The 15,425-nt window shown below is 42.7% G+C and overlaps 1 protein-coding gene across 1 annotated transcript in view; it reads right to left on the bottom strand.

The window, feature by feature from the left end:
* Positions 1 to 13,554, bottom strand: part of Meltrin (disintegrin and metalloproteinase domain-containing protein meltrin) — a 35,855-nt gene extending 22,301 nt beyond the window's left edge. The window contains exon 1 of the mRNA XM_002137301.3: positions 12,590 to 13,554. Within this exon, the coding sequence (XP_002137337.3) occupies positions 12,590 to 12,740 (151 nt within the window). The 5' untranslated portion in view covers positions 12,741 to 13,554. The remainder of the gene's footprint in view (positions 1 to 12,589) is intronic.
* Between the last annotated feature and the right edge of the window lie 1,871 nt (positions 13,555 to 15,425).

Raw genomic sequence — 15,425 nt, 5'->3', positions numbered from 1 at the left:
ACAGAAAAAAGAGCAACAGCTTTCCCAGATACTTCAAAAGTGAACCAAACACGCTTCTCAAATAAATCATCATTCGTACAAATCGAGAGCTCCACTCTCTCTTCCCCTCTCTCTATCTCCCTCTTCACCAAAAGACAACAAAAGTGTGAGAAACAAGTTGAGCGCCGACTCGGTGGGGAGCGGTGGTGGTGGGGAGGGCGAGGGGAGGAAACTTGTCACCAGAGAGACAGACACAAGGCTGTGGGCAATTAATGTTAGCAAATTGTTGGGGCCATACCCTGTACTGGCAGGGGTTCAGGGGTATATGGTTTATGGGATACAGAGGTATCAATAGCTCTAGGAAGGGGTTATAGAAGAGATGGAGAGAGTGAGAGTAAATACGAGTGGCTTCTACGAGTGTAAACTTTCCTTCTATCAACTCTAGCTTAATTTTGACAATCCTGGCCAGTCTAGAGATCTAAAATTTGCTCAATATTGCCTTCCAGTTTGTTAGAATTATCTATTAAACTCTTATCTAAACGCGTCAAGTGCTCATTCTGCTTCAAACATATTTGTTTTCCCTTCAAACAGCTGTTTGTAGAGTCCCTGCTCCTCAGTAAGAGGTATCTTTCGGTCGCAATGTCTGCTTAAGCGTTCTACTTGCTTTTTGTTTAGCTTAAAGTGAAATCGATATCATTTATTGCATAGCGGAAAAATGGTTTCAGTTGCCGCCGACGGCATTTCAAGTTTTGGGCCGCCTACCCTCTTTTCTCTCTCCCACTGTGGCTGTATCTTTTGCCCGCAAATTGAAACATTTCAAGGTCGCTCTGGCGGTTAAGTTGCGTTTTTGCGGTCGCTCTCGCTCTGATGGAAGAAGAGCGAAAATTGAGCCAATTAACTTTACGAGCGAGCAGGAGCAGGAGGAGCAGGGGGCTCCAGAACAGGGGCAACAAAAAGATACACACACAAGATACATACACCCCAAAAAAAAAAAGAAAAACCAAAAATTGAGAGAGCAAACAAATTTTGTTTGATATTAACAGAAAAGAAAAAAATAAAAGCAAATTTATTTTAATGATGTTATTTTTTTGTTGATTTTTCAGGCCCACATGCCGGCAAAAAATGAAATATTGAATGGAAGGTAGGTAGGTTTGTGCCTTGCATGGGGTTGACCTTGAGGCTGGTTTCAAGATATATGCACCAAGTATCTACCCAAAGGCCACAGTAGACATTGGCTATAAGCAAATATATTTGCAGGCCTTAAGCCCCAGGGACAAAGGGAGAACCAATTTTGGATGAGAAAAAGGGGAAGATTGACTGATTAAAGACCCTAAATTTCGCACGAATCTTTGCTTTTCTCGAAGAGGCAGTTCTTCATTAACGCTATCTGCTTATAGAACAATCTTCCTCATAGCATCAGAACCAGGAGAAGCGCAACTCAATTTCATAAAAAGATTTAAATAAATAACTTAAGTGTAAACTTGTAGCGCTAGGAAAGGTCATGAAAAATAAAGAAATATCGGTTATGCGTGTTCCATGGCTTCTAATGGAGTAGTATAAGGCATATTATAGCGCTAAAAACTTTAGGAATTATAATGATAACCATAAAAGCACACGTATGATATCCCTATATATTTTAGGGCCGGTCCCTTAACACGACTCCAAGATCAGATTTGCTCTATCACGACAGGGTCTTTTTCTAACCTCAAAAAGCCAATATGGTGGAAACTTTTTTAAAAAATTCATCAGATTTACTTGAAACAATATAAATCTATAGCTTCTATATGTGTCTCGAGACTGGATCGGTGTACTCCTGATCTGTAATCGTATTATGGAAAACCTGGCCTCGGTTCAAAGAGCTTTACGATAGGTACCCCTTTATTCCGGCTATAATATTGATCTGAAACCAAGTGGCTATAATCATTCTTCATGATTCTGATATATGATATCTACAAAATTTTCACTATTTGCAAAATACAAAAAATTCCAGAAAAGTTTTGCCTAGAATTTCTCCAGCTTTAATAAAAGTTTTGAAATGCAAATAAAAATCTGCTAAAAATAGAAATATTTTGCACAAAATATGGCATCCATTGCGTTACACTCCAATAAATAGAAATTAAAATAATAAATACAAACACACAAGAAAATGTTGCATAAAGTGGGGGAAATTTATCAACAAAAAACCGAATTGCTTTCAGCTTTTGGCCAAACAGCAAACGTGTTGCCAATTAATTGTCATGAATGTGGTTAGGCTTTGGTTTGGTTTGGTTTATTTTTACTTTTCTTCATAAAAATATGAGTTTTGGACAGCGTTTCATTAAAGTTTATCCGGTCCGAGGCAGGTCCGGCAGGCTTTTGGGGCGCACTCCACAAAAGGCATTCGGAACGGGTTCACTGAACGAATTTAATTGATTTACTTGTTTTATTTTATTTTGCCTCCAACTAATTGCTTGGACTGGGACTGGGGCTGGGATGATGACGAGCGTCGACGATGTTGAATGGTCGGAATCCTCAGCTCAATTGCTGCCACAAAAGAAATACTAAAGAGCGCCGTCTGTTGAGGGGTTTCTGTATTTAAAGGCTATTTAATTGCTAATTACGTCAATGCTTTTGCTTTAATTAAACCAGGCGGCAGGACCGGGCAGGACCGGGCAGGAGACGACGAAGCTGCAACATTAATTTAAGTCCAAGATTAAGCGACCAAAACAGAGAGACAGAAAGAGGGAGAGGAGCCTGCTCCTCCCACAGGAAATGGCATAAATCAAAGGCGCGACACAGAGAAAAAAAATCAAGAAGGATAGCAGCAAAAGGCACAGAACTGGCAAATACTCCGCCAGATGGAGGGACCACAAGGAGAAGCATGGCCATGAATTGGGTAGAAAATACAAAGTATATCCCAGTGGACCAAAACTTCGTAAACGATATCGAAAACGAGAGTTACGCGAAACTCAGCCGTGTAAAACTATTGAATTAAGATCTGAAAACGATAAGAAAATAAATCACTAGTCGGTCAGTTTTGTGGTAGTGAAGGTTTCATCTTCGATAGCTCAAAAACGGATCTTTTGCGAGACTTTTACGAGACTTTTATGATATATTTTGCGAGCTCTTTATGATATTTTTTGCGAGCCGAAAGTAATATGAAAAGTGATGCACAACTTTTGTTTTTTTTTAAATAATTTTTAATTTAATTTTAATTAATTTTTATAGTGGGGGTAGTACAGTTGTAGTACAATGAAGAGATGAATTAGATTAGTTCAACTGTCTTTGAAGGCAGTCGTTCGATTGAAGAAAAAAGAGAGGAGTACACCCATGGCCACTCTTTTCCACTCCACGGTTAAAAACCTCGAAACAACTCACTTTTCTTGGATTATCTTCGAGAATAAGTATTGCGCGTCATGCAGCTGCACCCCTCGGTCGTTATAAGCTCTGAAAACTGTTTCTCTCACTGCAACTTGTAATCGAAAACGGAGTACCCCTTTTTAAGGCAATAAAAACAAATCCCAAGCCAAGGCTGCAATGGGGTGGGGCGTGGCCCTGGCGTGGGCGTAAGTGCTGCAAGGGACGGAGGGGGGAGGCAACAACAATAAAAGGAGAAATGAACGCAAATGAAAACATTTGTAAACTAAATAACGCGAACACGCCTCACTCCTCACTGACACTCCCACTTGCCCCCCCCTGGGGGCACACACCTTGAAATAACTCGCTTATATGCAAATTCTCGCCGCTCTGTATTCCAATGCAGAAACTGTGGGGTGTGGGGTGTGGGGGGAGGGGGGCTGCCGGGTCATGTCACGGACATGTTGCAAGGACAAAAGGGTTGCCTAGCATATTTGAGAAGGACTCTGCATCGTTAATGCCTCTGCCAGATTCTGCAATTTTATCTTTTCTCAAGCACGCTGGAAAACATGCATCTATAAGATAAATATTGTATGTGCCACTTCGGTGCTCGTTCATTGTGCAATTAGCTATGCCCCCGCCCCCCTGCTACCCGCAGCAGCACGACTGCACACATCCAAGGACTCATAAATTAACACCCTTTTTTGTTCTTTTCTATCCCTCAGAGGGACTGCCCCTCGCCCTTCTGCCACTGCCTTTCTGGTTGTACTTTTGTTTTTGTTTTGACACAATCGATAAGAATCTCGGGCTGGAAATTAATTGCGGCCACAGGGAAAGGGGTAGGACGCAACAGCCATCCATCCAGTGGGGAAGGGCATGCTGCCAGTTCTCAGAATTGTTGCAGCCACAAGGACGCGCGTGTGCAGCAGCTGGTGGCAACACTGCCAGAACGGAAAAGAAAAGAAAACCCTAGATTCCCAGAAGTAAGAGAGTATATTTCTGCAATGAAGTAGAGGGTCAATCTTCTGGGATGTTCATCAGCAATGGACGTGCTTTAAAGCCCCAAAAAACAAGAGCCCACATCATATGATATACGAGAGATCACAGCCGTTAGAGGAATGTCCTTCTTTCAGCTCCCAAAGTAGTTCCAAGCCATGGAAAAAAGTGAAATCTTCGTATGAAACATGAAAGAAAATCAAGTAAAAAACGGAGTCGACAAAATCAATGCAACTTTCTTTTTGAGATGAAAGCGAAGAAGCGAACGAGCATGACGGGTTGAAAAAAAAACCCCAACACTCTATAGAGCCGAAAAGGTTTCCTCTGATCCGCTTTAAATTGCACGAGAGGCGGAAATGATCCGGGGGAAAATGATGACTCGCCGGAGAAGATTTTCCGTAGTCTGCAAATTGAAGCTAATTGGGTTGTAACCTTTCTGCCTTTTGCCTCAATTAAGAACAGCCCAAAAGATGGAAGAACTATGAAAGATCATATCTCTCCCTCTCTCTTGCTCAAGAGAAGACTGGATTGACCAGTTTATTCGTAAGATATATTCGCGAGAATTGCCAGATGATTCATATACAAAAGTTCTACGAAACGGGTGCTGTGTTGCTAATGAGATGATGAGACAGAGAGGGAGAGAGATGGAGATCTCTGTGTCAGGCGCCTACTCTGAAAGATATATATTTTAGATGGCATATTGTTTTCGCTGATGGATGAATCTTTTTTTGTTTTCAATGAAGTGGAAGACCCAGGGGCCACAGGCAGTAGCCCTCTGGGGCAGCAGCACCTCGTTGACCCAATTGAATTGAGCAATTTCTGTGCTGGTTATTAGATTTCATGCTGTGCCTTCAATTGTATCTGTCAGATGGCTATCCCGCGCACAATTTGCATTTGGTCTGCCGACTGCACGCATCTCTCAGATACTTATGCCTTGTTCTAGAGCGTAATTATCTTTATGGTGTAGGAATCATCATCAAATTAAGCCAATTTACACAGCCAACAAGACAGGAAGTTTGCTCCAAATAAAAGACTAGACAATTTACGATTGCTTTTTCCTAGAGATTGTTTGGTAAGACGTAGTTTCGAAATGAAAAATTAATCATTAATCGAACCAATTGATGGGCGAATTTCAGTTCAAAATATGGGGAATCCCCCCCGCACAATGGTGGACGATTGTTTGCCCTTCTTACATGGCAAATATTATACAATATTAATCATATTTGTTGGCACATCAAATCCGTATAAAGCCAAGGCTTGTTCTCCGGGTTTGTGCAACCGATGAACAACCGTTCAATCAACCCACTCAATCAACACAGCAGCGATGGAGGGAGACAACTTGTCGCTGGTTGAATATTTGATTATTTTCATTCCAGCCACAACTGCCACCAGAACTTCGTTATCGAATTGCGAGGCAAGCGGCAGAGGGAGAGACGGAGGCATCGATGCAATTAGCAAAAAATTGGAGCAGAGAACGGCTTAAAGGCAGGAAATTGGAGCGGATCAGGGAGAGAGAGAGAGAGAGAGAAGTCTTAGGAACGAGCACAACAACAGAGACCGACACGCTCTATATACACCATCCTATGAGCTGCGGCAAGCCATCGATGCAACGCCGATTGCAACGCGTAATTGGCATTTTATATAATTCCGCATTAATTGCCTCACGGAACTAATCAACGCCGCTGCTGACGCCGCTGCTGACGCCGCTGCTGACGCCGCTGCTAACGCCGCTGCTGACGCCTCTGCTGACGTCGCACTACTCTGTAATGTCCGGCGTATTCGATTCAGCAATTAAATAATAAACAATACAGAGTTCTCTCAATGAAATCGTCACAGGTTTGTGTGATTCATGGTGCTTTTCCACTATAGACCGAAGTGCAGCTGAGACTCAGGGCACGTGCACCACCCGCCCGCAAATGGGGCTCCGTGAGTCATTGCCTTGGGAAGGATACAAAGGAAAATAGTGGCAGGTGTTGGCCTGCCCAGGGGAGAGCTCCATTGTTAAGATTAATTTACGTGGGGGGGCCAAAGGTCGTACTTTATTAGTCTGTGACTAATACCCTCCCCCACCACTAGAACATTTCAAATGATGCGAAATGACATTGTTTCGGTGGTGAAATTTCCCACAAGTGAATGGAGCGATTCGGCATTGATAGATAGAAAATCAGGTGCTATTTTCTGTGAAAGCTAACAACCCATTGAATCTCTAGAGAAATCCTAAAATTTCAGAAACAATCCAACTTTAATTTCCAACCAAATTATAGGGCATTACAACGCCTTTGCCCATGAACAAATCAACGGCCCTTCTCGTAATGCCTTTCTATCTGGCTAATAGACCAGAAACCTCCTCAAACTTTCCCCCCAGTGCTCTCTCGCACTCGTTGTGCTGCCATGCTTGAACATGCGAGTGTGTACGACTCTAGTGCCATAAATTCTTGAAAAATACATTAATTTCTCTATATAAATAAAGCTCTCCATTCCACTCCACTCCCCCGCCTCGCCCACTTCATGTTAAATAGTATTTTATCAGCTTTTGAAGCATGTACTGCACATCCGGCGGATATCTTGTGCCTATGGGGAGCTTTAATAAAACAAAGTTTTATTGCAAGAATTCCAGTAATGAGTCGAGTGGCAGAGAGAGAGGAAAATTACCCCAGATAACCATTGAAAGCCGTACTTTCAGTTTACTTGAACTTCACATTTTACATAACTGCAATTAACTAATGCCAGCCAATGAGTGAGTTAATGATTGAGTGAGTGAACAAAGAGACACGTGCCGGGTGCAAATTTTGGCTTAGGTAACACATGTGGCAGGGAAACCGAGTTACATGTGTATAACTCCACAGAAAACAGTTATTCGCACGCGGTGCTACGAGTTTGGAAGTTTTTGAATACAATTTCCGATCAAATCAGTATTATTCTGTAGTAATTTAAGTTTCAGATAGTTCTCTAAGATTAAATAAATATAGATATTCTAAAATGGTTTGATCATATCCACAATTATGGTAGCTCAAAAGAGGAACCCAAGTTACCAAAAGTTCAAGTGTGTACCGTTGCTCTTACTCATCTCATCTCCTCTTTTCTCTGCTATCTTTATTCGTTATTCGTTAATTGATAAACGCGCTCGAACAATGCAACCCACTCACACACTCAGCAGAAGGAGGACACAAGAAGAAGCTCGCTCTCTCTCCCTCTCTCTCACCGCTGCTGCTCTAATCTCTGTGCTTTGTCTGCTCCTACTTTATGGTTCGTTGGCTTTGCTGGGTGCGTCGGCTGCTTATCGCACACAGATGCATCGAGGAGAACTTCTTCCCCCCCTTCCTCCACCTTGTCCTAAGCTTCAGCCCAACGGTGAGTGCATTTTAAATAAGGCGAAGGCGAAGGAGTGGGAGAAATAAATGATGCAGCTCCCGAAAGAAAAGTGTAACACTCGAAAATTCTTGAGATAAAAATAAAATGGAAACCAATCGAGAGAATCAAGAGAATCAAGAGAGCGGAGCGTGGAAAAAACATCACGATATTAGCGCCGGCATGTTAATTCAATTAGCTCTTGGCTGGCGCTTTTGGCTCTCTTTTCGGTGTTTATGGGTTCAAGATTTTTGGTTTAATTTGTTGCTGCTTTGTTTACACACGACAGAAGGCAGTGCTTGATCGCACTGAGGTTTACCTTTCCGACCATTTAGCATATGGTCAACATATAAAAGCGACCACAGACATCAGCCCTGACCTAGCACAACATTAATATGAGAGGTGGAGGCGTTTATGTAGGTAATCGCCCGACTTGGACTTGGTCTAGCGATAAGGTCGGCCTCTACATGGAAAATATTATGTCTCAATGATTTGCAGGGTAACATTATTCAGAGAAATTTCTGAAGAATATTCGTCAGGGTAAAATATGAATTAAATAATATCAGTTCTTGAAGTTGTTTTTATATTCATATTAATCCACTGTATATACTTCTTTCGCCGGAAACCATACGTAATGCGTAACCAAGTGCGGAGTGACCTTAATTTCCGTGGCACGCTTTCTTTAAACGCGCCGTAAATCAAAAGCTGTTGATGGAGGATCCCTAATGAACGAAAGGTTTGTCAAAAGGTTTCAGCAAACAATTGGACGGTACACTGTACGACTGCACACCCACATCATAATAGACAGAGGTGTTATGGCTCAACATTTAACACCTCCCACACACTCGTTCTCGGGGCTTTCGCTTTTTTCTTTGGTTTCTGAAAAAGCTTTGGGCTTGTACACGAAATTTGTAACTGTGTAAATAATTATCCACCGAAAAAAAAACACACCAAAACAAATGCACAAACAAATGCAATGCCAACAGCAAGCAGCCAGCAGGCCACAAAATCCGGCCAACGAAAACTTAAAAAAGTTTTGTAAAAGGAAAATATTGTATAACGGAAACGTAAACAGAAAATTCGGTTTGTATTTTACAGTTCAGTGACCCTCTAAAGAGGCGTCGACTGCGACGGGGACAGCGACAGCGACAGCGACGTCATCAGAGTAGTGGATGGATGAGCAGTTGTTTTTTGCTCTCGTTGCTGCTGTCATACCCCGTGGCGAAAGAGTATAAGGGTGTATAAGCACCCAAGCGTGTGTGGAGTATAAGTGCCAGGGCCTCATCGTCGCTGGGTATCTGCTTGTCGAGGCGGCACTCGCTTTGAGCGTTCTCTCTTGTTTAGTTTTGCAGCAAAAACACCTACGCACACACCCGAAGAGAGGGACATCGAGTGTGTGCCAGAGAGCGCCTCTCAGTCCGTGGCTCCCGCTCGCTCTCCCCGCTGGTCGGCGCAAAATTGCAACATTGGCAACGTATGGAAGGTAAATTAGCCACTGTCCCCGTCCAGACTAAAAGCACTGACCATAACCAGGAAGAGGTTTGCTCTCCCCCTTCCCCGCTGCTTGGTTCACTCCAGCGTGATGTCGCATTTCCGTTGCAAATATTTGTTGCTGTCGCATCCCATTACGAATGCCAGTCAATAGTTCTCCTCGGGTCTCGTCTCTCTGTCTCTCTGCATAAATTAACCAAAGAGCGGAGAACCGAAAGAGAGTGAGTGCTATTGCCCATTAAGATCCCGCTGCTCGTCAGCTCTGTTTGTCCTCCATCTTTATGATTATTTATTCACTTGATTGCATTTGGTTTTTCTGTTCATCTCTACCTGTTTCCCCCGCTCCCACTCCGTCGTGCTCTTTGCTTCTTTTATTTTGATTAATCATCGTCAGGGCTGTACTCTCCTCTCACCTTGCTCTCTGCCCTGCCGCTGTCTGTCCTTCACTTTCTTTGATTTTATTTTACTTCACTCCAGCCCCACCTCATCCGCTGCTCAATCATGCATTGCATTGGCATTGCACAAGCGATAACAACAATGGATGCAATGCATCTCCACCCCACCCCCCGCCCCCCACGAAGGGCATCGCATCTCTTTCTGGTGTATTTGTTTAGAGGAAATTTCTGCTGCTACGGAATTTCCTCCGGTTCCTGGCATAAACAAAGTCTTTCAAGTGCTTGTTCTATGATTCGTGTTGAGAATTCTTCTTCCTGCTTTACCTCTTTGATTCCCCTCCACTGCTGGGGGGTGGAGAACAAGGGTATATTGGTTTCTTTGGTGTCAAAGAAATAACATTCTCTTCTGTCTGATTGTAGGGGAATATCGCCTTTCACTGTGCAAGTCTTGAGAGCTTTCTACTTGTTTCCTTTAACATCAACTTGCAGAGCTCCTTCCCTCGATGACTAATGCAATGACAATCCAATGACATTTTGGGGTTGTCTGGCCAAAACTCACCCCGCACTAAGTATATGGAAATAGAGTCATAAATAACTTGAGTGTTTCCCTCTTTCGCCCTTCGATACAGATCCCACAGTCCACCCTGCGCCGGCTGTGTCTCTCTGGCTTAATTAAGGCCGCAATCATTTTAGGCTTAATCTCCGCAAATGTTAAGGTCACACTCGAGACCTGCTCGAGGGAACCACCCTCCGCTTAGGGCTGATAATCGCGGGGTATACCCTGAGCACGTGCCTCGGTCAAAAGTGAATCCTGGCACGTGTCCTCCTTTCTGCCACAACAGAAACAATTCCCGGCAACTAAATGTCCATCGATTTCCATCTACAATAAATGATTTAATTTTTGAATGCAATAATGTTCCATTCAATTATTACATTTCGTAAATTTGCCTTAATTTTTCGTATTATTTCTTAATTGCTACGCCCGCCGCTCGACCAATGTTTTCCATGTCGATTTCCTAGACTCTCCTAGACATTTCTTGTCACGTTCTTGGGGGCGACGCAATTTATGCAAATGTTGTACAATTCCGAGGCCTGGGCCTCTCGAACAGACAGACTTCTTACTAAAATATGCATGCTCAGAGGCTTCCGTTTCGACTCGATCTAGAGACGGGGAACAGGCCCCCCCCCCAGACACAGACACAGAGAGAGATAGAGATAGAAGATCTCTCCATTTAAATTCTTTTGACCTGACTCAATCAAGACGAGCTTACTGGAGATCCATTCGTAAATTGAGTTCGGTTTCAATTAAGTTTTGCTCATGATGACGGACTGATGGCTGACCACTCGAGTTGTTGCCTAGAATATCAGGCTTAGATCGCTGCTTGGAAAAGCGGGAAAACTGTTCAGACCGATAGACAGATAGATTCTAGTTCTGGCTCCCACGCTCTGAGCCAACCAGTCCATGTCCAACAAAAATGCATTGCCGCATATTAATGATCCTCTTGTCTTGCCTTGTGCTTGTGATAATGATAATGGTAATGGCGGAGCAGTACAGCAGTGGACAACGCCCAAGACAAGAGGCGTGGCCAGTGTGTAGATGTCCCAAGAAAGTCAATGAAATGCATGGCTACTGCTGGTTCCAGTTGGCCTAGAAACGATTTTGTGTGACACAAAAACAATAATTATGAGCCCTGTGTATCTTGATGTTGTTTCAAAAAAAAAGCTAGAGAGAATTTTTAAATTTCTTGATTTGTCCATGGGGCTGTTCTTTGCCAATAATCTTTCCTTTCCTTTTTTTTTAATTGTGCCACAGCTCCCGCCCACTTTTGAGCTACGAATGTTACTTCACTCGAACAACTTGTTTTTTTTTTGGTTATTACGGCCTGTTGCCACTGTTGCCGCTGCCGCTGCTGTTGCCATATAATTGCGCAAATGATATAAAAATTGTTAAGAAAATAAAAATGGAAAAAAATAATCATCAACGAAATCGCACACACAACCACACAACAAATCAAACAAACAATGACAACGAAACGAGTTGGCCAAAAGCGGAGTTGGGCCAGAATGGCGGTTCGAGTGTGCGCTTAAGGCGCTGACCTTTTGGGGCCCCGAACTGATGACAATGAAAAGACATAAAATATAAAAACATTTAACGCTTGCCAGTACCAGAGACACTGTCTGTTGACCCACAAAAAGAGCGGCATTTTGTGTGGTGGCAAAAAATTAAAGAAAGTTTCTCGAAAAAAATCGAAACAAAATCTTCCACAATGAGAGTAAAAGTAAAGCACGCCACTGCATTCACAATCGATTTTTACTTTGGCCCAAACATAAGAAATGAGCGGGCAATAAAGAAAAGAAAAAGGGCCATCAGATCTGGTACGTGCGAGGAAGGCAATCAACGAATTTGCATGGAAAGTGTGATCCTCAGGGGCGCCTCTCTATCGCCGCACTACGTGAGATTTTGATAGACCCAACAATGAGATAAACAAGCTGCTAATAGTCCACAGACAGCACACTCAGCGTAATACTAATCAAAAAGGAAGAGCGAAAACTACTCCCACTGATAAGCCAAGTGGCAAGTGGCATGTGCCCCGACCCCACTGCTGTGCTCGAGGGCCGAAGGAGGAGCTACGGAGTGTGCCTCTATCTCTGGTGTCTAGTCTGTGTCCAGGCTGGAAAAGGCCCTAAAACAGCTTTGTAGTGGAACAAGCAGACGTCGAAATAGAAGCTGGTTTTTCAAGGTTGTTCAAACCGGCAAGAGCTTAACAAATAAGAGAGGGAGCCACAGTGGTTCAAGCTATATTCTCTGAGAGAATAACCGAAACCTACCACTGCACTTATTACCCCTCTATACCGACCCCAAAGTGACTAAGACATGACTAACACGTGGCCCAAAAATGTTATCTATTTAACCAAAAATAAGAACCACATTCATTTGCTAAGCCTTAACCACTATACCGCCCGGCTGGGCCCTCTGCCTGCTTCTGGGCTACAACTTGAATCGAGTTTTGGGGCCTGCAGATCCAATTGGAGCTGGGACTCACCTTTTGACTTGGCGGCGCTGTCAGCTGTGGCCTCCGCAACCCCACAGTGCTGCCAACATATGTTGAGCGAGAGCAACAACAGTGCCAGCAGTTGCAGCTGGAAACACGCAGGCCGGGACTTGGATCGAGACATGTTCACAGAGTACACCATGCCGTCGGTCCTACGATGCTGATGATGGGATGGATGGTGTCTCCTCCTCCTTCTCCTCCTGTTTGTTGGTGTTGTTGGGCGAGTGTTTGCTTTCGTTTCGTGGATGAGCAGCGCGGTAAGTAATAGTACAATTTGTTGTTCTCTCGCGGGGGCACAAGTGGTGACATCACACTTCCCGTGTCAGTGACGGCTCAGCTGCTGCAGGCTTCCGCATGATGCTTACACAGCACAAATACCATCTCCTCTCCAGGGGGAGTTGTGAAGTGCGGGGCGTGGCGGGTTTCCGAGATGAATTAAAAAAACAGGATGTGCTGCCGCCATTCACAAAATACCGCAAGAACAAAATCAAATCAACAACAACAATAACACTGCACTCACTCCCGATTCGCGAAGCAAACGTAAACAACAACAAATCTTATAACGGGCTTTGAGCTATCTCTCTCTCTCTCTCTCTCACTCTCTCACGCTCTGGCGCTCTTGCGCTATCTATCTCTTCAGCTGCTGCTGCTGCTTCTGCAAGTTTTTGCTTATTGGAATTTCCATTCTTGGGCCATGGGGGCAATAATTATGGGAACAGCTCTATTATGTCACGTATCAAGCACTGGGAATCAACCAAATTTGGACCAGTTTGCATTTATTTTCGGGGCGATTAACTCAATTTATTTAACACAAATCGCTCTTTCACTCAAGCCACAAACACACGCACGCAAACAGCACCACCACGAAGCACGCAACACGCAACAACCGCTCAATTCAAAAAAACGCTGGTAACTGTGTAAGAACCGTAATTTGAGTTTGTGTTAACTCACTGTTTACATTTGCTCAGTTAATTACATGGCAACTACACACTTGCTACATGATGGGAGGAAAAATAGGGTATGGGCCACAGGCGAAACGGCTCAGAAAATGCAACGCATGCTGGTAAAATCCGCCCCTTTCGCGTAATATACCTTGTCTATACAGTCACATTTTAAAAATATACCGTAAATATACTGACCAAGCAAGTTCCATTTTGCATATTCCTCGATTTTGATATTCCGAGGAATATTACTAGCTAGATAGAATATTTAGCCATGCCCACATAATTTTATCCGATTAATGAATCAATTTTCTACAAGATTGGATAGTTTTTAATCCTTGCTTTTATTGTATTTATTGTAAAAACAGGGTTAAACGAAAAAGTCCAACCAAAAAAGAGTCGCAATGTTGCTGGTATTTAAAGACGTGATGCGTGTATAGCCCTTTGTACACCCTATTTCGCTAATTTTATATGAAGATCAAACGAAATTTATTAAGACCTTTTCTCAAGTTGATATTCTTTAGACATATTCAAGTACATTATTAGTATCCTGTGTATATTTATGTCGATCCTGATACCTACGGAGCCTTGCAAGACAAACATATTCACAATTCTATAACATCCATTTGCCCCAGGGTATGTGTGCATGGAATTAGCAACATGTTTGTGTATGGAATGAGACTCATTGTTGCCAAAGCGAAACTGCGGCGAATCGGGTATTGCCTATATTTCAAGCTATAGATGCCCACTTAGCTTTATCCCATAGATAAATGCATTTTCTACAAGATTGCGTCTTTAAATTGCTTGTAAGTATTTTATTTTGACCAAAAAACGGTTTTCAAGTAAATGTTGCCGCAACAGTGTGTATGGAATGTGCAACATTGTGTATGGAACGAGACTCATTGTTGCTAAAGCGAACTGCGGCGAACTGCGGCGAACTGCGGCGAAATCAAATTCGATTCAAAAAAACGACCAATTCTTTGTTCCGTTGAATAATACTATCTATATGGAACATTTAGCCATGCCCACTCAATTTTGTACGATTGATGAATCAATTCTATACATGATTGGTCTATTCCAAATACTCGCTTTTATTGGATTTTTATATAAAATTGAAAATTAAATTAATAGATTGAAGAAAATGGACAAAAATACCAAGGGAGCGCGGCGAAAACCAGTATTTCTACGTATGACCCTCAGAACAGCACCGAAATATACAAAATATACCGATTGGTGCGCGCCAAATCTAACTTTTTTGAATGTGAGCGACAAGGATTTAAATGTTGTCAACCGGCCCATTACCGATGCAACAAATACGACGAATCCCTCAATTTTGATCTTCCTTCGAATATCAGCTATATGGAACATTTAGCCATGCCCACATAATTTTATCCGATTAATGAACCTATTTTCTAATTGACTGGCTTATTTTAAACACTTGCTTTTTTTGGATTTTGCTTAAAAAAAAGGTTTTAGCGAAAAAGGTCAAACAAATGCGCCGTAAGTGAGGATGGAATGCAAGGGACATTGTTGAGGGGAAAAAGGACATTGTGGCGAGGAAAAATCCCAGAGAAAATCCCAAAAAAGTCCCACCAAACTTGAGCGCCAAATATAAATTGTTTGAAAATATACGTTTGAAAATCTGTCCCACAAATCCAATTGAGATGGCAGGGCTTCGATAAATCGCGACAGCTGATCGCTGGTGGTCGTGGTGGTTATAAAACTGATATCGATGCTGTTATTGATTATAAAATTGATATATCGATGCTGTTATCGAGTTGTTGCTTAGCGCCACTGTGCCATGTAGTTACTATGTAGTATGTCATAAAAATGTTACATGTTATATTACATGTAATGTTACATGATGTAGAAATGTAGATGGCGCT

This window comes from Drosophila pseudoobscura, chromosome 2 (assembly GCF_009870125.1).
Source record: "Drosophila pseudoobscura strain MV-25-SWS-2005 chromosome 2, UCI_Dpse_MV25, whole genome shotgun sequence".
Lineage (NCBI taxonomy): Eukaryota > Metazoa > Arthropoda > Insecta > Diptera > Drosophilidae > Drosophila > Drosophila pseudoobscura.
Note: the sequence above shows the minus strand (reverse complement) of the source record. Positions and strands in the feature narration are given on the sequence as shown.